Here is a 26270-nt window from a genome sequence, read left to right as displayed (position 1 = left end):
TAACGTGTGATTTCGGGCTTTACAAATACATTTTGATTTGACTGTTGTGTTGTGGATCTGTTAAAACCTTTGTGGTGTGGATAAAAACATTCTTTGCTACCGGACCTCATGTGCTGCCTGTCTGAAGCTGCCCAGCTTGATCCGAACACAACTGGAACTTCCACCACTGGTCTCTGTAGGTCAGCTAAAGGCTATGCATCGCTTACACAACTGCCAAGTATTTCATTCCACTTCATGTCAAAAAATCCTAACTAGTTACCTCAATCACCATACTTCAACTGAGAAGAGCAGTCAAGTTGATGTTAAGTACCTGTGGTTATAAGTGGTACAGTATACAGCATACGCACTCCTTTTGCAGTAATATACTGTACAAGTAAGTTATCCTATGAATCTTGATAGTGTAGTATACTGCAAATGTGGTTTTTCATGCTATTAAATATGTTTTGCTGTATTCATCTTGAGCAGTTTCATTGAAACTCGTATAGTACAGTATAGCAGAAAAAACATTTGGGTAATAATAATAATAATAATAATACCAACTGTCATTAGTATTTATAATACAATACAAAGACCAGTATAATTCAATCTAAAGCTACACTGTAATTATTCTCCTGAGAAGGTATATTGCTAAACCTAAAGAAATTGAGAAGTTATTGACTTGGATAAAAAGGCAAAAATCTTCACAAACCAGAATTTCAATGGAGTCAAATGGAGACACCAGGTTAGTGCCCAGAACCCTTAGTTTCCATTCTTGATCGCAATTCATTGTTTTTCATAAATTAACAAACAAAAACAACATAAAAGATTAACATCACAACTGCAAATACATGGGTTGTCAAAATAATTCTAAACAGACTTAAATGGTTCTATATCATACTGGCTTCCGCTCAGCGTCATTCTGCACTAACCTCACTTCGTGCACAGCACTGAATAAAAATCCACAATGTACCTTTACATACCGACATCCGTCTGGCCACACCCCTATCCGCTTACCTTCATAAGCAGGTGTGTGGTCACCTACTCGCCTCCTTCTTCACTTTCACCACAAGGAAGTGCCTGTTATATACCCACTTGACGAGGTTGTAAGCTGAAGAAAGTTGAGAGGAAAACAGAAGACGGGAAGATACGTTGACATTATATCTTTATTTTCTCTCTCACTATTTGAGAAAATACAGCGATATTGTCTTCTTCACTGGAGTGTCTGGAAGATGATGATCATTCTGACCTCCACCGGCTTTTTCGTATTAGGGGCTCGCGCCGTTGATATACTCCCCAACTGCAGTCCTCCTTGCTGCGGCTGGATGGGTATTGACCTTCCGGTCATACAGCTGGACTGTGGGAGGCACCGGCTGTTGTGAGAAACTGGGTTGCTTCCGTGTTGGGTGAGTACTGTTTTGCTTGCGAGCGCTAGTTGTCTGTTAACGCTATGGGGGTTAGCTGACAATTTTACGAAAGCCGACCTTGGACTGGGGTCCTCTGCTCGGCTTCTTAAGCGGCGGACGGAGGATCTTGGTCTGACGACCATGATGGTCAACCTAGTGGGCCGCGACCGAGACCTGGGTAAAACCCGGGATTCTCTGGACGAGGGGATGCTTCTCTGTCCCGTGCAGGCCTCATGTGTTGCTGCAATACATTGAGGTTACGACGCGTGTTGTGTGAATTGTCTTGTCACTGGTATGGCTTCTCTCTCCATAGTAAATCGGCGTTGTTTTTTACATGTGTAAAAATTAACTGGTTGGTTGTGATGAGAACATGTGTGTTCATGTAACATTGTAACATGGGTAAACTCACAACTAAGAGGGTTAGTTAACCTGTGAAGCTATGCTTAGTGACATGTGATTGAGGAATGAATCCCTGGGGCTTCCCCCCCCCTCCTCTCAGACATGTTTGTTTACAATATATTGTGTCACTGTGTTTGTGGGGATACGATGTAACCCTCAGCTTAAGTTGATGGGGTTGTGCTTCCGCTTGAGAAACAATTTTTTCCTAAAGAAAAGGTTGTTTGGTCACTTATCATGTGTGCTTAGCAAGGTCTGTGGCCATTACATAATCGAGGACTTGTGTCTTCTCTCGTTATGAAAAACGGCGTTCCTCTGTAGTAAGAGTGTACTTTTGCCATATTTTGTTGTGATGAAGGGTTGTGTGTGTCGTTGTGATCTACAACTGGGTTAGGTTTGGCCCACAGAAGCACATGTGTAAGTCTGGACCGGGGCTCTTAAAGGGCCCTCTCTGTTCTGTGTTTTTCCTTAGTAAAACTCAGATAGCAGGTTAGCACATGAGCTATGTGAAGCTGTTAGATGCTTCATGTAGCATGCTATGACTGTGTCATGCTCTACTTTGTCATTACATCGTATCAGGGGTGAGGGGTTGTAAGGGGTGAACTGGTAATCCTTTCCTCCCCTTTTCTGATTGGTCAGGGGTTGAAACCCCCTGTCCTTCAAGGTTCCTGTCACGTTGCTGTTCGGCACGTTACAGGGTGGGGGGGGGGGGGGTTTCCTGGTCCCACGCCCTGAAACATTGGGCGTGTGCACCGCGGAAATTTCCCCGCCATAGAGTACGTCATTGAGCACGTCTCTATTGGTAAGACTTCCGTGAGTTGTTCAGGTGGTCCATGTTATGGATCTGTTTCAGGGAGTTGTCAGAGCTCCTCCTCACGAAGCTCCTCCTCAGGGAGAAGTGCCTTCTGTGAGTTCGGACTCTCCTTCCCAGTGAGGGAGCCTCCTCAGAGTTTCAGAGCCTCCTCCTCAGATTGTCAAGGTGAGTAGAACTTCAAAAAGGAGTTCTGCTCTATTGTGTGTGTATTCGATTCTATTCGATTATTGAGTGTGTATTGGTTCAGTGCCTCCTCCCCGGAGAGCCCTAACCCAAGTGTTACATAGCTCAATGTTGCAATATTTCTTTTCAATCTATACAGCTCGCGTGGGAAGTCTCTCTGGGGGTTCCCCGTCCTCTCCTTTTGGAGTAGGTGGACGGGGTATTGTTTAGGGTTTCCCTGACTCCTCGCCTTGTAGGTCTGTTGAGTCATGGGTTTCCCCCCGTCATAGGGGTACGTCGCTCACCGTCCCCTCTTATGAAGTGTGGTTTCCTGGTCCCACGCCCTGAAACATTGGGCGTGTGCACCGCGGAAATTTCCCCGCCATAGAGTACGTCATTGAGCGTGTCTCTATTGGTAAGACTTCTGTGAGTTGTTCAGGTGGTCCATGTTATGGATCTGTTTCAGGGAGTTGTCAGAGCTCCTCCTCACGAAGCTCCTCCTCAGGGAGAAGTGCCTTCTGTGAGTTCGGACTCTCCTTCCCAGTGAGGGAGCCTCTCAGAGTTTCAGAGCCTCCTCCTCAGATTGTCAAGGTGAGTAGAACTTCAAAAAGGAGTTCTGCTCTATTGTGTGTGTATTCGATTCTATTCGATTGAGTGTGTATTGGTTTAGTGCCTCCTCCTCGGAGAGCCCTAACCCAAGTGTTACATAGCTCAATGTTGCAATATTTCTTTTCAATCTATACAGCTTGCGTGGGAAGTCTCTCTGGGGGTTCCCCGTCCTCTCCTTTTGGAGTAGGTGGACGGGGTATTGTTTAGGGTTTCCCTGACTCCTCGCCTTGTAGGTCTGTTGAGTCATGGGTTTCCCCCCGTCATAGGGGTACGCCGCTCACCGTCCCCTCTTATGAAGTGTGGTTGATGGGGTGGTGTTTCCCTTAGCCGTGTCGCATGGGACCCATGTCCGTATTATTTTTTTCTTTTTCTGGAAAATGTCAAATAAAAAAAACTGCTTCTTGTCGTTCCCCAGGCGGCTTGGAGAAACGGTATCTGGTGTCTTGTTAGACTATCCATTGATGTGTTTTGGGTCTCGATGCGTACATAGTGCTGGCTCTGGGTGTTTCTGATAGGAATCACGCATGAGGCTGGTGCGCCTTGGTTGCTCGTTATTAAAACAGCGTTTTTATAGGGCAACTGGGATGGAGCTTGTCTCTTCCGAGCGCCAGTTTACTAGGTTTGTCTCTACGAATTCTCGTTCATATCTGGGGGATGTTAACGGAATAGATCAGAACATAGGTAGAGGGGTCTCACGCCCTTGGGGTGGGCCACTGAGCGCGGTACGAATGGGACCGTCTGGGTGGCGCCCTCTTTTCATGTTTTAGATCGACACGCATACCTACCCCCTCTCCTGGAGTGGGGATGTCGGCGTGGTTAGGGCACGGGGCTGGTTCTGGTCATGCTGGTCCAGGTCAGTTAACCTGTTGTCCGCCAAGGACGCAGATCTGCTGTTCTGGTACCCTGAGGGACTTGTGCTTTTTTCGGGGGGAAAAATGCCGGGTCGGCCCGGGTGTCACAGGGTTGGACGTTATGGAGACCCTTTGTTGGGTACACGTTGTACCTGCCACTATCATGAAGGGGCTGGTTCTCCTTTCTTTTCGCTCCTCTCTCACGCATGGCGAAGAGGGGGCTGTTGGGGTGGTCTTTTGGACCTCCTCTGGTAACCCTGTGTGCTTCCCGAGCCGCCGGGCCCGGTCCGAAGTAATGTTTCGTCGACCAGTAGGCCTGGAATAACCCTTTTTGAAAACTGAAACACTTGTACTGCGGTATAGCCAGTGTATACCCGCAGGTGTGTTTTGGAGTTTTTTCTTGAGGGGTTATAGGAACAACCACCGCATGTGGTACCAAAAGGGTGGTTGATTCCCTGGTGTGTTGGAGCAGAGTCAACTCCCGGGTTGCCCGGTTGAGTGTGCCCCTGCACGTTCATGACGTCTGCCAATCGTGTCAGCCTTCTCTGCCTCGACCCCTCTGGGTGGTTTTTTTTTGGTGATAGCTTTGTCATGGTGCGCAACAATGCCAGCATACGCCCCTTCCGCCGGGGTGCTGTTTTCAGTTGACCCCTTTGGCGCCTGTCTCGTCAGCAGTGCTCCAGGCTCAGGTCTAAAGCCTGCTGCCTGGTTTAAGGGATCGACCCCTCTGGGGTCGTCTCCCCGGTGCGCTGCCTGCTTCCGCTATAGTTTAGCCTTTTGAGTGCTTCAAGTTACGGCCATGCTGACTGCCTGTGTTGCAGGGTCAGTGTGCCAGGCGGTGTACTAGTGGGGGGAAGGGCCCGCTCTTGGAGGGGCCCTGTCCGAATACGCTGGCGATGTGGGGGGCGGTGACACAAGTGACCGCCTGGTGAGGTCTTGATGCTTGGCGTCATTGACCTCTCCGGGCCCTCTTTTTCCAGGGGATCCAGTCCCTTCAGTGGGTCTGGGTCTTCCTTCGCGCTCCGCTGCTACGGCCTTGCCACAGGGTTGAGTTTACTCTTGACCCCGTGATTTTGGGGGCAGTAACAAGGGTTGTTCCTTCCGTTCGTTCCCTGGTGGCATGCGGGTTGTGCGTGTGCGTAGTCGTGGGGTCAAGCCACGGTTTGCTCACCCTGTGCGTTGAGTTGCTCGAGTTTCTCTTCGCACGGTCGGATCCGTCTCCCTCCCGTCCTCCAATAGGGAGGGTATCCTCCATTAGGGAGGGTCGGGGGGCTCGGTCCTCTCCAATCTGATGGTTGTGGGGGGCCTCAGCGGGGTACATTGTCGAGCTTCTGGCTCCCGCTCAGCTCCTGTTGTGCAGAATGACGCTGAGCGGAAGCCAGTATGATATAGAACGTAAGGTTATGTATATAACCAAGTTCTATGAATACTGGTGACGCTCAGCGTCAGGACGCCACTGCGGCCCTTGACCTCGCCTTGTGGTTTGGGAAGGAGGCGAGTAGGTGACCACACACCTGCTTATGAAGGTAAGCGGATAGGGGTGTGGCCAGACGGATGTCGGTATGTAAAGGTACATTGTGGATTTTTATTCAGTGCTGTGCACGAAGTGAGGTTAGTGCAGAATGACGCTGAGCGTCACCAGTATTCATAGAACTTGGTTATATACATAACCTTACGTTCTCCAGTGCAATGGTTCAATTGTTGGAAGAAAATAACCAAATCAAATGTCAAAGTTAGCAGGATGTGTTCTTTGAAATCTGCCGTCATAGCATGGTATGACATACAGTACACAGACATTGATATTTAAAAAGTACTTCCTTTATACTCTGTGGTATTTCCTTTTATCGCCTACCATTTGAAACAGAGCAGATTAAAGGAGCATGATTATTTGTATATCAAATGACTTACCTTGCAATGCCTTGAATTCATGAAGATTTGTTTTTCTTCTCCGCGGTGAACCTAGAATCCCCCCCAAAAATCTTTGAAATACTTAATTGAATAATGAATAATGAACAACAGCAGACCGTACAACTTGTGCAGTATAGTCCAAGTCTAATTTATCCAGCCGTTTGCTCAGTACTTCACAAATGCATTTGACCTAAAACCTTGCTGATAACGAAAACAAACGGAAGCGTTTGTAAATGGATGTTTTGCTGTTGTTAAAACCAAATCTCCATTCAATTAAATTCATCAAGTATTTTTACCTTCTTTTCTTTTTATTCTAAGTTCACTGCGGAGAAATGCGAGAAGAAAACAAATCTTCATGAATTCAAGGCATCACAGGGTGAGTAATTGATATATAAATGATACTTTTTGGGTGATAGTGGTCCTTTAAAGGACCATACCAGTCTTTTTGACAGTCATTCATCAAGGCATCCTTCTTTTGTAGTTCTTTTCTGGTGATCAACCACTGGCATAGGCTTCCACTGTATCTTTACATGTGTCTTAAACATCACATAAACCCATGAAAGTCACCACATCCGACTAAAATGCAGTACATTTATTTGCCTGAAAAGCCTTTTGTTTTCTCCCCTGAAAAGTTGCTCTATTGTAAAAAGACTGGCATAGTACTTTAAGTTGAAGGGGACAGTATGTGTCCCACAGTTTATTGTTTTGGAACACGTCATGCTGTTTTGGCAAGAACCCGAAAATGAAGGAGAGGGATGATTAGGTGGCCTTGAGGTCAGAGACTTTGGGAATTTGGCATTTGGAATGTTGGGGAACCCCCTACTCTTTTTGCGATAGACTCCCTGGGTTCTTTAACAACCAAATTCAATTGGTTTAAAACCAACTTTGAAAACTTTATTAACAGATTGCAGAATGGGTATTCAGTACGGGCTCTCTGAGCAAAGGAAGGAACTGAGATATGAATGACCAACAACAATGCTATATGGTTGGGGTAAATAATATGCTGATGCTATTGAACGTGTAACTATATAACGTTAATGCCACAAAACGAATGCCTTTGTTAATCATAAGTAACTTTGATGCAGTAGCGTGTGTGTGTGTGTGGGGGGGCGGCGTTGTGCAGGTCGCTTGACTGAAACTTTTTTCAAAGTTTGAACGTGTGGGCCAGATTGATGCGACACAAATTGATGGATATTTATCGGCTACTGCCATCGGCACATTTGAGCTTATCGGCCGACAGGCCGATGGCAGTCAACAAGGCACTTATCGGCCGATGCCGATACCCGACCGATATATCGGTGCACCCCTAGAAATGAATTTAATGCAGCCACGCTGCTAGACTTGGCTGGAGTCGGTGGAAAGGCCCCGTCAGGCAGCCAGCCTCAGCAGCAGCAGCCAGCCTCAGCAGCAGCTGCCAGCCTCAGCAGCAGCAGCCAGCCTCAGCAGCAGCAGCCAGCCTCAGCAGCAGCAGCCAGCCTCAGCAGCAACAGCAGCAGGCAGCCTCAGCAGCAGCAGCCAGCCTCAGCAGCAACAGGCAGCCTCAGCAGCAGCAGCAGCAGTCAGCCTCAGCCTCAGCAGCAGCAGCAGCCAGCCTCAGCAGCAGCAGCCAGCCTCAGCAGCAGCAGCCAGCCTCAGCAGCAGCAGGCAGCCAACATCAGCAGCAGGAGGCAGCCAGCCTCAGCAGCAGCAGGCAGCCAGCCTCAGCAGCAGCTAGCCAACATCAGCAGCAGCCAGCCAACATCAGCAGCAGCAGGCAGCCAGCCTCAGCAGCAGCAGGCAGCCAGCCTCAGCAGCAGCCAGCCAGCCTCAGCAGCAGCAGCAGTCAGCCTCAGCAGCAGCCAGCCTCAGCAGCAGCAGCAGTCAGCAGCAGCAGCAGTCAGCCTCAGCAGCAGCAGCAGCAGTCAGCCTCAGCAGCAGCAGCCAGCCTCAGCAGCAGCAGGCAGTCAGCCTCAGCAGCAGCAGCCAGCCTCAGCAGCAGCAGCAGTCAGCCTCAGCAGCAGCAGCAGCCAGCCTCAGCAGCAGGCAGCCTCAGCAGCAGCAGCCAGCCTCAGCAGCAGCAGTCAGCCAGCCTCAGCAGCAGGCAGCCTCAGCAGCAGCAGTCAGCCTCAGCAGCAGCAGCAGTCAGCCTCAGCCTCAGCAGCAGCCAGCCTCAGCAGCAGGCAGCCTCAGCAGCAGCAGTCAGCCTCAGCAGCAGCAGCAGTCAGCCTCAGCAGCCAGCCTCAGCAGCAGGCAGCCTCAGCAGCAGCAGCCAGCCTCAGCAGCAGCAGGCAGCCAGCCTCAGCAGTCAGCCTCAGCAGCAGCAGCAGCAGTCAGCCTCAGCAGTCAGCCTCAGCAGCAGCAGCAGCCAGCCTCAGCAGCAGCCAGCCTCAGCAGCAGTCAGCCTCAGCAGCAGCAGTCAGCCTCAGCAGCAGGCAGCCTCAGCAGCAGCAGCAGTCAGCCTCAGCAGTCAGCCTCAGCAGCAGCAGCAGGCAGCCTCAGCAGCAGCAGTCAGCCTCAGCAGTCAGCCTCAGCAGCAGCAGCAGGCAGCCTCAGCAGCAGCAGTCAGCCTCAGCAGTCAGCCTCAGCAGCAGCAGCAGGCAGCCTCAGCAGCAGGCAGCCTCAGCAGCAGCAGCCAGCCTCAGCAGCAGCCAGCCTCAGCAGCAGCAGCAGCAGTCAGCCTCAGCAGCAGCAGCAGCAGTCAGCCTCAGCAGCAGCAGCCAGCCTCAGCAGCAGCAGCAGCAGTCAGCCTCAGCAGCAGCAGCAGCAGTCAGCCTCAGCAGCAGCAGTCAGCCTCAGCAGCAGCAGGCAGCCTCAGCAGCAGGCAGCCTCAGCAGCAGCAGCCAGCCTCAGCAGCAGTCAGCCTCAGCAGCAGCAGCAGCAGTCAGCCTCAGCAGCAGCAGCAGCAGGCAGCCTCAGCAGCAGCAGTCAGCCTCAGCAGCAGCAGGCAGCCTCAGCAGCAGCAGCAGCAGTCAGCCTCAGCAGCAGCAGTCAGCCTCAGCAGCAGCAGCAGCAGGCAGCCTCAGCAGCAGCAGTCAGCCTCAGCAGCAGCAGGCAGCCTCAGCAGCAGCAGCAGCAGTCAGCCTCAGCAGCAGCAGCAGCAGTCAGCCTCAGCAGCAGCAGTCAGCCTCAGCAGCAGCAGCAGCAGTCAGCCTCAGCAGCAGCAGTCAGCCTCAGCAGCAGCAGTCAGCCTCAGCAGCAGCAGGCAGCCTCAGCAGCAGCAGCAGCAGTCAGCCTCAGCAGCAGCAGTCAGCCTCAGCAGCAGCAGCAGCAGCAGCAGCAGCAGTCAGCCTCAGCAGCAGCAGGCAGCCTCAGCAGCAGCAGCAGCAGTCAGCCTCAGCAGCAGCAGTCAGCCTCAGCAGCAGCAGCAGCAGTCAGCCTCAGCAGCAGCAGCAGTCAGCCTCAGCAGCAGCAGCAGCAGTCAGCCTCAGCAGCAGCAGTCAGCCTCAGCAGCAGCAGGCAGCCTCAGAACGGGGAGATTGATCCACTTGCAGATCAACCCAACAGCCAGACATTAAGCAATCACCCCATATTGATTAGTGGCCGCAAGGAAGGGATGAAGGAAGGAAGGGAGGAAGGAGCAATGTGTATGTATTTGAGAATTGTGTGTGTGTAGGTGTGTGTGTGTGTGTGTGTGTGTGTGTGTGTGTGTGTGTGTGTAGGTGTGTGTAGGTGTGTGTAGGTGTGTGTAGGTGTGTGTGTGTGTGTGTGTGTGTGTGTGTGTGTGTGTGTGTGTGTGTGTGTGTGTGTGTGTGTGTGTGTGTGTGTGTGTGTGTGTGTGCATGCTTGCCACCTTTTAATTAAAATGACCCATTTTACCTCAGGCTATTAAAGATAACCACTCAACAATGATGGATGTACATTGTAGAAATACAAGCGAGAACTGTAGCAATGTGGATGAGTATAGACACACTATGGGAAACACCGGGCTTGATGGATTATAATTCAATATTATGGACTCAGATTTATACCTATAGCAGCACAAGAGATTACAACTTGTGCAATTAATGTAACTTCAGTATAAGGCTTCCGTTCTTTTAAAAAGGTGACAGCAGAGTGAGCGTGGATCGTGTTTCCTCTAGTTCTCCCTCTTCTTTCTCTCTCTCTGTCAACGTTTGTGCTTACTCTGGTAAAAATACATCTCAAAGGAGCAAACAAGCGCTCTCAGTTCAGTGAGTATCAAACTGCACGTACCGTAGAGTAAGGGCTAAGATAATGAGCTAAGGTGGTGGGCAACACTCACGTTGCCTAGATGTTTATCAGGCCATGTTTGTAAAACTAGGTCCTACTGTATTGCACGTTAAATACTTGTACTGTAGTGTATATTCCTACTGCTTTTCCAACAGACCCATCTTCTTGGGTTCTAGTGACCAACACACCATCCATGTTTCTGGAATCTGGAGATGTATCGCCTAGCAACCTTCATAACTGTTCAAACAATCCTTTGAACAGTCTTTTCAACCAGCGGGTCCACTTCTTTCATCGATATAGGCCTCGTCACATGTCCCTCGTGTCAAAGACCAACAGCTCTCCATATGTCCCCCGTGTCAAAGAACAACATCTCTCCACATGTCCCCCGTGTCAAAGACCAACAGCTCTCCACATGTCCCTTGTGTCAAAGACCAACAGCTCTTCACATGTCCCTTGTGTCAAAGACCAACAGCTCTTCACATGTCCCCCATGTCAAAGGCTCTCATCAGCAGGTCCAGGTCCCCGATGCTGGCAGCCTGGAAGAGCTCGGGCCTGTCCATCATGGAGACGGCGATGCGCAGCGCGGCCCAGATGTTGGCGGACATGACCTGGTGGCTGTGGCTGTGGCTCTGCCTCTGCTGGTTCAGAGCAGTCAGGAAGTTACTGGCCGCCTCCCTGGAGACAGACAGGACATCTGGTTAGATACAGAAATGTTTTATCTACTTACTGATATTCTTGGTTATAATAATATAATGCAGGACTTAGGAAGTCTTTATTTGGCATGCAAACGACACACACACAGGAACACACACATGCAATTTCTTTCGTCAAGGACGCGACAGCGTTAGCGATCTGTTGTTGTGCATGTTTTTCCATTGGGTTTATCTTATCAGGGGGGAAACCCTTGCGAGCACGGGGAGAACATGCAAACTCCACACAGAAAGGCCTGGGAGATACCCCACCTGGGTAACTGGCAACGCAGAAACCTGGTCCCCAAGCGGGAATCGAACCCTGGACCTTCTTGCTGTGAGGCGACAGTGTTAACCACTACACCACCGTGCCACTACTACTATAATACTATAAAAGGGTACTTTGATGTCCTTACAGCCAAGATATACAGTAAAAACGGTAACACTTTATATTAAGGTCCTTGTAATAAGCATTAATAGGTAACAAGGAAGGGTTAAGAGTTTTACTTATTAACATTATTACTATATACAGTAAGTGTTGAGCTAAAGCGAGGGCAATGCCTTATTAAGGTTAACTATGCTTTTTGCAGTTCCCATCTGGAATGAGCACTACATGTGTACTACATTACAGAGACAAAACATATTATGAGTCAGATTTACTTTCCCTGATGCTTCAGTATATTTCAGTTGATAGGCTAGCGACCTATGCTAACTGTTGTCGAGTGACAGGATACTAGCTAGAGGTCTAGGCTAACTGTTATAGAGTGACATGGGACTGGCTAGCAAACTATACTAACTGTTATAGAGTTACAGGAAACTGGCTAGCGACCTACCTAAGTAATATGTTTCGTAATGGCACAGGTCCAAAACAAACACCAGGACCACCACGGAGTCGAACCAACAATGATTGTGGTTGCAAGTGAGCCAAGGGGGGGTATTGGAATCGACTGTCTGAGCCTGTCAGTGGCAAAAAGGCTCTTTTATTGGACATACTTTGAGTTTGCCCCATTGTGATTACATTGCAGCCCGTTGTGAGGATGCCGGCTGAAGCCATCTCCCTCAATACTTGACCAATTACAAACATTTGGTCTCTATTATTCATTTAGACCACACACAACGGAAACATTTATTTAAAAATACTGAAGTAATCCCTTTAAAATGCTCATCCCTCAATGTACACCAAAATAAAATAAAATAACATTTCATCAGAGCTCAATTCCTCTGAAGGAAAAACAAATTCTCATGACACAATAACACTAACACTTTTGCGTGTGGTGGTTTATGGCATGGCACATATGTTCATAGTATTCTCACCTCCACTGGCTCCCTGGCAAGTTCTGTGTTACTTTCAACATTCTCCTCCTCAACTACAGTATAAGTCTCTCCATGACCGTTCCCCTGAATACCTCTTTGACCTCTTCCACATCTACACCCCCTCTTGTAGGCTACGCTCCTCTGACACTGGACTCATCGTCATTCTTCACAGCAGACTGCATACTATTGGAGACAGAGCCTTTGGTGCTGCTGCTACCCTCTGGAACACTCTCCCTGCCTCAGTCCACAACACTGAGTCCATCTCTGTTGTTAAATCATACCCTCTGGATCACTCTCCCTGCCTCAGTCCACATCACTGAGTCCATCTCTGTTGTTAAATCATACCCTCTGGAACACTCTCCCTGCCTCAGTCCACAACACCGAGTCCATCTCTGTTTTTAATTCAACACTCCTGGAAGAGGTAGAAGACCTGGTGCGATGGTGTCGGGAGAACAGCCTCTCCCTGAACGTCAGCAAAACTAAAAGAGATGATTGTGGACTTCAGGAGGTCGGGGGCCAGGGACTACAGCCCCCTCAGCATCAACGGGGCACCGGTCGAGAGAGTTAGCAGTTTTAAGTACCTCGGAGTCCACATATCCGAGGACTTGACATGGACCACACACATCGACAGTGTAGTGAAGAAGGCACGGCAACGCCTCTACTTCCTTAGTAGGTAGGGATGTTCAAAGTGAGTCCGAAGATCCTCAAGAACTTCTACTCGTGCACAATAGAGAGCATCCTGACTGGTAACATCACCTCCTGGTTTGGGAATAGCACCGCACAAGACCGCAGCAGACTACAGAGAGTGGCCCGTTCAGCCGAGCGCACAATTAGAGGTGGGCTTCCCACTCTCCAGGACGTTTATAACAAGCATAGAAGAATAATCAAAGACTCTAGTCACCCAAACAACTGCCTCTTTGAACTGCTGCGGTCAGGCAAGCGCTACCGGAGTCTCATGGCAAGCACAGAGAGACTCAGAAGGAGCTTCTATCCCCAGGCCATCAGGATGCTCAATGACAATGACACTATGTAACAACCCATCATCTACACACACATCCACATGTACACACTCACTTTAAACAAACACTCACCTTACCACTCACTTTATTCACTTTAGACACTTTAACACACTTTATATTTATCTATTATTAAAGAGATTTGCACTACATTCATACATCCTCATTTGCACCCTACCCCAAGTTTTGTACCTCTGCATTGTACCTCACTGTTACTCATTTTACTCTGTATTGTATATTGTATACTGTATATGTATATTGACTTGACTTACTTCTTAACACTTTCAGTGCCAGCCATAACGTTGATTAATGTCCTTGAGTGCCATCATCCACTTCAATGTTAGCGTTAAAAACGCATAATCTATGTTTTAAATGTGTCTAATCTGCCCGTCGCTTATCAATGACTTGTTTGCAGTCAACATTGTTGAAACGGATTGTTTTTTTTAATCGGTTCATATCCTTTTTATAGCATTTCGAAAAAGCTATCGTTTTCTCGAAAACTTTCGAAAAATAGAAAGATTCCTTCATAAACGGCATTTATTGGAATATTCTCGAATACACTAGACACGTTGTCATTTGTCGGCCTATTTATGAATCGTTTTCAAATAAACGCTAGATTATCGATAGTATATGTGTACTTATGCACGCTATAGAAGCGAGCTGAGAAATCGATTACCTCATTTTCTCAACATCACACACACACACACACACACACATATACACATACGGGACACGCTGTTATCTCAGTGAATACAGCTCTGATTATCCTAAAACTGGTAACATAGACTCCTTACCTTAGATCAGATGTTCTCCAAAAAGATTATTCCAATTCCTGATCGCCATTCCAAATATCGATCGCGTTTATTGATTGATTATTGGCTGCTGTAAATATATATTCCAGGCTGCTTTCCGTCTCGCGATCACTTCCCTCATCATCAGATCCCTCGCCGGCATAGTGGAGCCAGTAGGCTCCCCCCACACAGATCCACCAGTATAATCGAATGGCCTGCAGTTACACAGGGATAGACGATAGGGGGCGGTATTTTCCCATCGGAGCTCCTAGAGCAGGGGTGGGCAATTATTTTTCCCGGGGGGCCGAATGAGCAACTGAAAATATGTTGGAGGGCCGGGCCAAAATTCCAAACTCAATTATGCATAATATACATTTTATTTCTATATAAAAAGCAGTAAATGGCATTGTTTTGACCCCTGGTAAGAGTGTATGTTATTATTTGGCAATTAAAAAGTGAGGTGAGCTTTCAAAAATATCATTTATTCAAATAGAATTTATTTCCAAAATGATAAACAAAATGTGAAACATTAATAACAAAGGGCATGTATGAAAAAGTGCTATACAAATAAAGTTATTATTTTGAGTTTCATATACTATTGAAACAAGGATTTTCTTAGCTTTCTAAGGACATCACATCATCTTATAGCCAAAATAAACAAGTCACTGAACTGTGTAAAGAAAAGTGTCCCAGTAGCCTTTTTTACTTTACATGCCTATATTAAACATTTAATGTTTTCAGAACTGTGCAAAAAAAAAGAAAAAAAAAGATCAAGTGTCCCATTTCACTTGTTATATTTCCACATTTTAGTGTTCTTCAGCTTTTTTTTTTCATTCAGTGTGATAAATCCAGTCTCTGTTGAGCTTTAACAAGTCCATCAAAGTCAGGTTGCATGTCTGAGGTGGAGATGCGAAGCACAGCTGCCAGATGTTCATCAGTGAGAGGGGATCTGTACCTGACTTGGTAAACGTCATGACTGAGAATGTCTGTTCACATATAGGTGGATCCAAAGAGAACCAACATCTTCTGAGCATGTCTCCTCATGTTTGGAAAGTTCTCCTCCTTGAGAGCAGGGTAGAACTCTAGCAGTGATGCTGACTTAAAGTGCTCTTTCAGTAGTGAATCAGACTGCAGGTCAATGAGTTCAAGCTGAACATCAGTGGGTGCACTATCAACACTGCAGGTAAAGGGAGAGGAAACCAGCTGCATTTCATCCTCAACCTTTTTAAAATCTTGAAAACGCCTTGAAAATTCATCATGCAGTGCTCCTAACATGGATGAGTACCTGTGCCGGTGATCAGCTGATGGTTTGACTTCTTTCAGGGTTTTCATGTGTTTGAGATTGTTGCTGCCTAGTTGCCTTGAAATTAATTGCAACTTTGTCATGAAGGCTTTCACATGGCTATGCATTTCATGAGCAAAAATGCCCTTGCCCTGCAGTTGTGTGTTCAGTAGGGATGGGTACCGTTCACATTTGAACCGATACGGTACCGGTACCTGTGAATCGATACCGGTACCCAACGGTACCTTTTTTCTGTACTTTAGTCTCTAAAAATGTTATCTACCTACCTCAGTTGTGAAAAAAGAAATCCAAACTTCAAATAACCACACTTTCGACCGTTTTCGGCTTGCCATTGCCCCAACTGCTTTGTTGTTGAATCAAGTCAAATCCTAGGTAAGCGTATATTGTGCGTGTGAACGTTGACATGAAAAGAAAAAAGTTTAAAAAAAAAAAAAAAAGAAAAGAAAATAATAATTTATTATCATGTAATCTTTCGCGGGCCGGTCAGAATCATCCCGCCCAGGTCTGTCCTATAAGGCTGAGCCCGAACCCTGTTTTTAGGGTTCTAACGTTCGCCAGGGTTTATCGAACGAACGTTCGAACGTTCGTTTTTTGTAAATTTTTTAATAAATTTTTTTTTTTATATAATTTTTTTTTTTTTATATATAATTTTTTTTTTTGTATTATAGATCCTACGGAGGGCGGCATTGCATAATCTATTGGTGAAAAAACATGTTGTTTACAGTGGTGGCTGTTCATGTAAACATGTAATTAAACAAAGCACTCAGAAGAAAATAAACAAGCTACTGAGTACTGCATAAAAGTTCCTACTTATGATAAACAATAGCCCTTGCACACCGCAGTCACGTAAGGGGCTAGATAAACAAATGCATTCGTTTTGTGGCATTAACGTTATATAGTTAGTGTTACACGTTCAATAACAGGTATTCACTCTTGGTCGACGGGAAGGAGAGAGGCGCGCGCCTCGGCTCCTTCCACCGTCTACCTCGGAACGGGGGACGGCAGAGAGACAGAGAGACACCGGCGCGGGGGTCCCGCCGGGCTCCCAACACGCCTGCCGCCTCGGCCAGAGTTGTTTCCACCTCCCGCCATGAAGCTCGCGCTCCGTGGCCGAAAAAGGCTGGTATTCATTAATGATCCTTCCGCAGGTTCACCTATGGAAACCTTGTTACGACTTTTACTTCCTCGGCGGGGAGCTAACGCTACGTTAATGCTTCTCGCAAGCAGACCAATGGCGCCATTGCCGGAAGTAAAAAAAATAATAAACGCTTGCCGATTGGTGGTAACAGCAGAGGCGGGTGCAAGCGGTGTGACGTAATTGGCAGAATCGCCTGTCATTCAATCAAAATTGTTCTATTGCATTGGTTGAGAATAGAGCTCTGGTTGAGTATCCAGCAACAGCCCGGCAGAGACCATACTGGTTGAGCCGCGCGACTCGGGGGACGCGCCGCTTCACATCGCCTCACCGTCGTTGCGCCTGCTTTATTTTTTTTCACCGAACGTTCGAACCCATTAATTAAAGTCCGAATGTCAGCTTAACGAACGAACGTTCGAACGTTCGAACGTTCGGGCTCAGCCTTACTGTCCTAGAGGGTCTGCTGTACCAACGGGAGACTCGGTTGATGAAATATGAATTCAGATCGCTAATTAAAAAAATCAAATGACAATTCGGGTCGTCGGCACTCAACGGGGGGCATGAAAAGACGACATAACACGTCGCCGGCACTCAAAGTGTTAATAACTTTTTTTTTCTTACTTTCTTTGTACTGTATGTAGCACACTCTCAGGTGCTCATACAGAAACAAGCATTTCATCATAAAGTATTCTGTATTTTGTTGTGACAAATAATAAACAAACTTGAACTTGAAACTTGAACTCTCCCTGCCTCAGTCCACATCACTGAGTCCATCTCTGTTTTTAAACCATACCCTCTGGAACACTCTCCCTGCTTCAAGCCTCAATGCTGAGTCCATCTCTGTTTTTAAACCATACCCTCTGGAACACTCTCCCTGCTTCAAGCCTCAATGCTGAGTCCATCTCTGTTTTTAAACCATACCCTCTGGAACACTCTCCCTGCTTCAATCCTCAATGCTGAGTCCATCTCTGTTTTTAAACCATACCCTCTGGAACACTCTCCCTGCTTCAATCCTCAATGCTGAGTCCATCTCTGTTTTTAAACCATACCCTCTGGAACACTCTCCCTGCTTCAATCCTCAATGCTGAGTCCATCTCTGTTTTTAAATCATGACTATGCAACATACCGTTACACCCCTACAATTGACATTACTGTGTTGAAATGCAAATAATGAACTTCATATATTGTTAGTTTATCTTGTTAGTTTCAAGGGTAGGAACAGATTCTACCCCTGGAGCCAGAGCGGCACCACACTGGTACTGGTCGTGTTCTGTACCTGTGGGCCCCCAGGTTGATGCAGCTGATGCCCAGGTTGTAGCGAGACCTGATGAAGCCCGGCTGGAGCTCCAGGGCTCGAGTGTAGGCCTCCACCGCCTCCTCGCTCCGGGCCCCGTTGGCCAGCGTGGCACCCAGACGGTTCCACAGTAGGTAGTCCTATGGATGGATTTGGACGACACGGTCTCATCAGAAAACATAAATAAAGTACTAATCGAGTACTTTATCTCCCTGCAATTTTCCCTCCCCCCTCCACACACACACACAAAAGGCCCCTCAATCATAGCTCTCTCCACACACCCGCTCTCTATACGATAGGAAATAGGAATAGATGCGTTCGTTAGAGAAAACGCATTTCATAATCTATGCCTTTATTATATGCCTTATTCTATGCGCACTGCCACCCAGCCTTTATGTGACGGAGACAGACTTTTTTGATGCCAGCTGTCATTTCTCCGCGTCTCCAACACATGAAATAATAAGCCACACTATCTAACAATAATTAACATATTTACAAGTCATATTAAGTTGAGCAAATAAGGAGACAGATAGAGAACATTTCAAAGCACTCAAAATTGCCAATATCTCCATTTCAACCTATTTCTGAGTTGCGCAACATTTTGGGATTTTCTGAAGAATCGTGAGCTCCTTAACCCATTCAGTGCCAACCACGAGTATAGTCGGGTTAACTCGCCATCGCTTCCGTGCCAATCACGAGTAGTCGGGTTTTAATCGTTATTTCTTTTATTAGCGATATCCATTCATTTTCATCCATCCAACCTGATGTTATCGTTGGGAATGGGTCTGAGCTTGCAAAAGGGCAAATACCACCGCCTATCGTCTCCCGGATCGTATTGCACATCATTGGATTGGATTGGCTGGGTATGTACATCAGAAAAAAAACTCCGGTCCGGGTTTCCCTTCTCGGGCATGCAGCTGGATACTATTGCAGCTTGGTCGAGTAAGGGGGGCAGCTTGGATTATGTGTTTTGGACTATAACGTTGGATCAATGGACACGATAGATATTTGGAATGGCGATCAGGAATTGGATTAATCTTTTTGCATGACATCAGATGTGAGGTAAGGCATTTATGTTACGAATCTTGGGGTAATCAGATGTTCCTTTCTCCGCCATCGGAGCGCGTGTGTGTGTGTGTGTGTGTGTGTGTGTGTGTGTGTGTGAGTGAGGTTTGCGCAGACCAAAGTACAGAGAAGCGATTTTTCAGACCCCGCTTCTCTTCGTGCATGAGGACACACATACTATCGATAATCTAGCATTTATTTGAAAACTATTCATAAATCAAGCGACAAATGGCACGCTTTCTAAGGAAATACATTTAAGCTCGATTTGCTGGAGTTTATTGAGATGAGACAGAACGCCCTGGAAATATTTTGATATTCATCACGGTATAAAATGGAAATGTATGTATGAATTTTTTTTTTACCCAGTTATTTTATACTGGTGTTTTGTGTTTCCTACAGTTTTTATTTATTTTATTCTTGTGTTTTCCCCCACCCTCTCTCATCGCTCAGCGATTCCAGTGGTTAGCCCTCTGGGGTAACTTTAAAGGCCAACTTGCAGGTTAAACCCTACTCTTCAATTATGGGTAGTTTACATCATTGGTATCTAATTTCATTATTTTTTTTCCCATTTGATGCTGGAAATGCCACTCAGAAAGGGTTAAAAAGGTCCACGCACGAATAACATGCACGGAGCGAATCAAAAAGCTTATCAGACGCTAGCAGGGCCGTGACGTCACGTCAGGCAACTTATGCCTTATGCCCGTCCGGGTCATAGTACTACTGGCTATATGGCTCTGGCTAACGTTACCCTGCTAACGTTAGCATTATGTCTACTGTCATGAACCATTTTAAATCGGGCCATGCAAAAGAGTTTGGGGAACGAGTAAAATGTGCAGGTCCTCTTCTCAGACCTGGGGGGCAAAGCACCGCACATACATCATGCCGGCTAGCAAGCTACATGTCCCGGCATGTTGATACGATAGTAGCCCCTTTAGCTGCACTCGGTGCATCACAGTCACGAAACGGGCTACCACGATAGCTATTAGCTAACTAGCGTTAACATTGCAGGCTCGGACACCTTATGACTACTACTGTTGTCGTGTCCGTGAGTTCCCTGGCAGAATACTTGTGAGGACGGGGGTGTGCAGGGAGGAGAGAGCCATTTTGAATCGGGCATTCGTGCCGGCTGGCGGGCTGCACGTCACGGCATGTTGATGGGCATGAACCGGTTGGGATTCGAGTGGACGCAGCCCCGCTCGGTGCATCAGTCGCGAAACGGGCTGCCACGATAGCTGTGGGCTAACTGGCGTTGACGTTGCAAGCTCAGGCACCTTATGACTACTGCTGTTGTCGTGTCCATGGGTTCCCTGGCAGAGTACTTGTGAGGACAGAGGTGTGCAGGGAGGGGAGAGCCATTTTGGATCTGGCATTGTTGGGAGTTTCCCCGAGTGCTGGCTACCAAGCTAAGCTAAGCTACGTTAGCTGGCTTAGCTACTAACGTTATATACACAATATGTACAACGACACAATGATTTACATTATTACAAATATGGTAACGTGGTTGTGGCGTTTACAAATAGTGGTTAGCTTTAGAGCTTAATGGCTATGATCACGGAGCAATAGTGTTAGGTGAAACAGATATTTTCATTCATCACTCCTCGGCTAGTAGTAGCAAGGCTCTCTGCTTCCTGCCTGTGACTCTCAGAGCCCCTCGCTGCCCTGCACCTGATGTGACGTTAGCATTAAGATGACACACGCATGTTATTGAACCATGGATTAAAATATGCATGTGCGTGGAGCTTGTGGTTTGGTCGACAAAATGTTTGATAAAAACGCTAAAACTGGGTCAATTTCGAAATTTTTTTTCCCTCTTCATGAAAGTCACCGTTGCCCTAGTCACATTGTTTATTGAACAAAAATACAACCTGCAAGTTGGCCTTTAAGATTCCCCTTTTTGTATGTGTCTGCGTGTGTGTCCTACCCCCCCCCCCCCCCCCCCCCATCCTGACCGCTTACGGTTAAGACATAAAGTTAGGGTTATGGTTAAGGTTTGATCCCCAGCAGGGGAAAACGTTTTCTGAAAGTGTAAAAAGTTAATATTTTTGTAATATACTTATTTGTAATATATTACTTAATATAATGTACATTATGTACCTTTTTTTCCTGTGTTAGATTTGTTTTTTTATTTACATATTTAAAGCGAGATCTGACTGCAAATACAGGAGTGGAACCCAGTTCATGAAAAGGAACAATGAGTTGTGTGTTCCGAGATGGCCTTGTGTCTCTCTGTGTGTGTGTGTGTGTGTGTGTGTGTGTGTGTGTGTGTGTGTGTGTGTGTGTGTGTGTGTGTGTGTGATTACCTCTGGTCTGACAGACAGTGCTGCGTTGAAGGCTTCCACTGCCTTGTCAAACTCCGAGCTGAGGTTAAACAGGACCCCGAGGCCTGTCTGGAGGTCTGGGTCCACTCCATCTGTGTTCAGCAGCACAGCCTCCTGGAACAACCCCTTCACCTCAGCCAGCTGGTGACTGTAAGGACACGTGCGCACACACATGCGCATACACACACACACACACACACACACACACACACACACACACACACACACACACACACACACACACACACACACACACACACACACACACACACACACACACACACACACACACACACACACACACACACACACACAATTGACCATTTGCTGCACGTCAAGTCCACTTTGAGACGGGTACCGAAGGACACAAGATTCAGCAAGCCAATTAGTCGGCGGAAAATTAAAGTTTTAAACTAAAGTAAACGGCATCCAATTTTCATTCAAATAAAACTCAAGCAGCTGTATAACTTAACCCAGGACAGCCTGCCTTGAATGTATGATTCAATAATACTTCAATAACTTTAGGGGGAACACCACCCTAGCATTAGGGTGACCAAACGTCCCGATTTGTGCCGCAACCCTCTGTCCCGCATGCCGCAAGAGAAGAATATTGTCCCGCATTTCAATAAGTGTCCCGCAATTAATTTTTTTAAATGATTATTATTATTAATAATTATTGTTTTTGTCCTCTCATTAATCCCCAAAACATGCACTAATGCACGCACCGCAAGTACTACATACGTAACGTTATGTAACATAGCCTATAGTCTAACCAGCACAAGCGCATTATTATACAACTACCGCCCTGTTTCTATTCTTACCTCCATCTCGAAAGTCATGGAGAAAATAGTCTACGAACAGGTCGAAAAGTACCTGGCGGAAAAAAATCTAATCTACGAATTCCAATCTGGCTTTAGAACGTCCCACTCCACTGACACATGCCTCCTCTATTTGAACGACCACATCAATCAAGAGGTGGACGCGGGCAAATACTGCAGCATGTCATGCTGGACCTACAAAAGGCCTTCGACACTGTCAATCACTCCATTCTGATTGACAAGCTAAAAGCAATTGGTTTTGATAGTTTATCAGTGAGCTGGATGCAATCCTACCTGGAGGGGAGAGAACAGATGGTAGAGGTAAACGGTACTCTATCCCCCCCCCCCCCTCACAGTGAGCTGTGGTGTTCCACAAGGAAGCATACTAGGACCGCTACTCTTCCTAATTTATGCAAATGACATGTCATCAGCCTGTGACTGCAACTTGTTCCTGTTTGTGGACGACTCAGCCCTGCTGGTCTCTGACAAGAACAAGTTACAGGTTGAAAAAACCCTCAGCTCAGAACTAGGCAAAATCTGCATATGGCTCGCTGATAACAAACTATCATTACACATGGGCAAAACAGAGTCCATTCTCTTCGGTTCAAATAACAAACTCAGCAAGACCGACGGCTTCTCAGTTACAGTGGGTGACAATATTGTCACAAGGAAAGAAGATATTACCTACCTGGGTTCCATCCTAGAGGCAAATCTTTCCTGTGACAAAATGGCATCCAATGTAATAAAAAAAGTCAACCAACGAACTCGATTCTTGTACCGGATCTCCTCACTGGTAAACAAGAATACCCTGAAGACTCTGGCAGGAGCACTCATTCAAGGGTACTACGACTATGCTTGCACCTCATGGTACCAAAGCACCGCAAAGGCGCTAAAAACAAAATTACAAACATCTCAAAACAAACTGGTCAGACTACTGCTTTACCTTACTCCTAGAACCCCCTGCCCACTTTGACAACCTAGGATGGCTTAGAGTAGACGACAGAGTACAGCAACTTGCAATGGGCCTGGTCTACAAGATACACTACACGACCAAGGTACCCATGTACATGTCAAAATACATCCCAAAGGTCAGTGAATACCACGATCACAACACCAGAGGGAGCTCCACAAATCATGTTAAACCCAGATTCGGCTCAAACAAGGGACTAAACACGTTTCCCAATTATGCCACATCAATGTGGAACGCCCTACCCAAAGCTGTAAAGGAATGTGAATCACTACCCACTTTCAAAAACACTCTAAAAAAACACCTACGGGAGACTGCAATTCGAAACTGGCCCCTGTAAATGTCCTAACACAACCCCCTCCAATGTACAGTAAAAATTACCAAGTATAGTATTCCAATGTACAGTTTTGCTTGTACAGTTGTACAGTGTCCCCCACCCACCCCTCCTACCCAACCTCCCCCCCCACTCCTACCCAACCTCCCCCCCCCCACCCAACCACCTCCAATGTACAGTGCCCCCCACCCCCCCCCACCCCACCTACCCAACCTCCTCCAATGTACAGTTTCTACGTCGAATGTATATACTTTTTCTCTGGACTCTTTTCGTATCACAAACAGTACTGTATTTGCAAATCTGGTATGTCATAAATGTATAGATGTAGCAGTACTGTCTATCTGTATGTCATATATGTCATATATGTTACGATGAATTGAAAATGGGGGACCCTGATGTAAACAAGATGAAAGTCTTTCTCTGGTCTGCATCCCCTTAACAATTGTATGTATTGAGCTGTACTGTACTGTACCCATTCTGCAATCTGTTAATAAAGTTTTCAATCAATCAATCAATCAGGATCTAGGGGTAACAGTACTGTATATTTGAATACCGTTTATGTCACAAATGTATCAGTACTAAATACCTATATGTCCCTATGCCATAAATGTCATGTATGTTATGTCATAAATGTCTATATGAATTATTCCATTCACAGCTGTTACGCTACTCCTGAACGATATAACGACATAAATATAATATGATATAACTAAAAAGGGTTGTCCTAGCGGGCGTCACAGCTGCGAAGAAGCTAATAGCATTGAGATGGAAGGAGCCTGAGAAGCTCACAGTGATTAACTGGTCCCTAACACTGTTGGATGTGATTTATCTTGAGATATCCACGGCGCGGGTGATTGGGGTGGGGCAGGCCGGTATTGACCTGTGGTTTGCAACAGCTGAGAAGGTCAGGACCGCCGTGTGCGGCTGAGCGGGGTTGAGGTGCTTGTTCGGGGGAGTCCGGCGGTCTCGTGGGAGGGGGAGGAGGAAATGTCTTGTCTGTCTTGTCTTTTGTCTTGTCCTTCTTAACTTTAACTGGGGGATTTTATTGGGGGGGAGCTATTTTGCTATTTCTTCACTGTTTGGGCACTTTTGCACGGTTCCTGTAGGTTTTTGTTTTTCGAAAAGGTTCATTGTTTTGTATTTCTGGTCGGGTACTCAGGGGCAGCGTTTTTCTACCTCAGGATCTTAAGCCGTTTTGAGGCTGGGCTCCAACCACTGTGTGGCCTGGTGACAATTGCCACATTGTTATGCAGCTGTAAATCTCTGACATCACTGATATGCACGTTTTGAGATGACTCAGTTGGTGAGGGTGAGGGATGTGAGGGGAATTGGAAGAGTGCGCCAATATGAGAATTAGAGACATAAGTCTTATTGATATAGAGCCACACGGCCGGGAAACGGTACTGAATACTGGGAAAGGCCAATTGTAAGATAGTACCCCTTTAAATTAAAATGTTGTACTCTGTTTTTATAAATTGTTATTTCTTTTATTATTATTGTTCTGTTATCTCCCTGTGAAGTTCTGTGTATTGTTATTATGGTTATTGTATTGTGTTGTCTTGTTTTCATGTCAAGTAAAAAATTTGATAAAAAATTAGGCCAATATTGCGGTCTGGTGGGCCGTGGTGGAAAAACTAAAAGAACACATATGACTCTGGAAATTGAGTACTGAATAAGGTATTATATTGATGGCTCACGTTGGGGTCCTGGGGCGAGAGGGGGGGGGGGGGGGGGGGGGGGGGAGATAGAGCGAATATTCATGTATGTTGATGGTGTTTTTGTATTTTTAATTTGTTTTGTTTATTATTTTTCATCCAATATTGGTCCTATGTATATTTCTGACCCCCTTCTGATCTGGGTCTGGTGATCGTGGGCTCTGGCTGGGGTGGGCCGCGGTTCGGGGTCTCTGCGGGTCGAGGCGCTAAAGAGGCGGGTGCTTTGGCTCGCGGGGGGCCGGGCTGTGGTCCTCCGGGACTGTGGCTTGCGGTTGCTGGACCTGGAGGTGGAGGGGCTCGGTAAGCACTTTTTATAGTAAAGATTTTATTTTGTTATCCTTTTTCTTTGTGACAACTTGTATTGACTGGTTGTGTATCCGATATATAATAGGTCTAATTTATTGTCTAGTCATTGTTGTGTTAGTTTGTGTTCTTGGATGTCTGTTATGTAATATTTGTCATTATTGTGCTGTGTTGTTTCTTGTTTGAAAATAAAAACATTTGGTCAAAAAGATAAAATGTCTATATGATAATGAAAATGGGGACCTGATGTAACAAGACAAACGTCTTTCTCAGGTCTGCATCCCCTTAACAATTGTGTGTATTGAGCCGTACTGTATTGTACCCATTCTGCAATCTGTTAAATAAAGTTTTCATTCATTCATTCATACCTGGCGTGTGCTGTTTATTTCCGGTCGCTCAAGTTGCGCTGCAATAAACAGCTTGCGCCAGGTACTGTCTACCGGTATATATGCAAGCTGTTATTGGCTATTGGTTATTGGGGGATGACGTGACTGTATGCGAGGTCTACCCCATACCCTGCGTCTGGCACTGACAAGTACAAAAGCTTGTCTGTTATTGGCACAACCAATTTAAAATTAGAAACGGTAAAGGATCATGAAATATCAAACGGCCACATACATACTCTAGCTACCAAGCGGGCGAAGACTGGTCTGTTAGAGGAGAGTGTTGCGGTCAGATCCCTGGTCTCAATGAAATCAGCTCAGATGGACAAGTTGAAGCTGCTGTTCCGCAACGTTCACACAATCAGGAAGAAAAGAAGACCCTTCACCGACTATTTGTGGATGTGCGAGTAAGTATTAGACAAACTAACATGTATTATGTAACGTGTATTATTAAACTAATATTACGGTGTTTGCTCTCTCTCTCTCTCTCTCTCTCTCTCTCTCTCTCTCTCTCTCTCTCTCTCTCTCTCTCTCTC

General features: G+C 46.5%; 2 protein-coding genes across 2 annotated transcripts in view; one reads left to right on the top strand and one right to left on the bottom strand.

The window, feature by feature from the left end:
- The window catches only part of mfn1a (mitofusin 1a), a gene marked incomplete at both ends in the record, with an annotated part of 76908 nt that extends 66750 nt beyond the window's left edge, over positions 1-10158 (top strand). Inside the window, 2 exons of the mRNA XM_084327770.1 lie at positions 8145-8773; positions 10144-10158. Of these exons, the coding sequence (XP_084183896.1) occupies positions 8145-8773; positions 10144-10158 (644 nt within the window). The remainder of the gene's footprint in view (positions 1-8144; positions 8774-10143) is intronic.
- Positions 10159-10765: 607 nt separating this feature from the next.
- The window catches only part of pex5lb (peroxisomal biogenesis factor 5-like b), a gene marked incomplete at both ends in the record, with an annotated part of 133614 nt that continues 118109 nt past the window's right edge, over positions 10766-26270 (bottom strand). Inside the window, 3 exons of the mRNA XM_084327532.1 lie at positions 10766-10964; positions 17814-17971; positions 21197-21362. Coding sequence (XP_084183658.1) covers positions 10766-10964; positions 17814-17971; positions 21197-21362 — 523 coding nt within the window. The remainder of the gene's footprint in view (positions 10965-17813; positions 17972-21196; positions 21363-26270) is intronic.

This window comes from Notolepis coatsorum (genome assembly GCF_963971535.1).
Source record: "Notolepis coatsorum genome assembly, chromosome: 13".
Classification (NCBI taxonomy): Eukaryota; Metazoa; Chordata; class Actinopteri; order Aulopiformes; family Paralepididae; genus Notolepis; species Notolepis coatsorum.
Note: the sequence above shows the minus strand (reverse complement) of the source record. Positions and strands in the feature narration are given on the sequence as shown.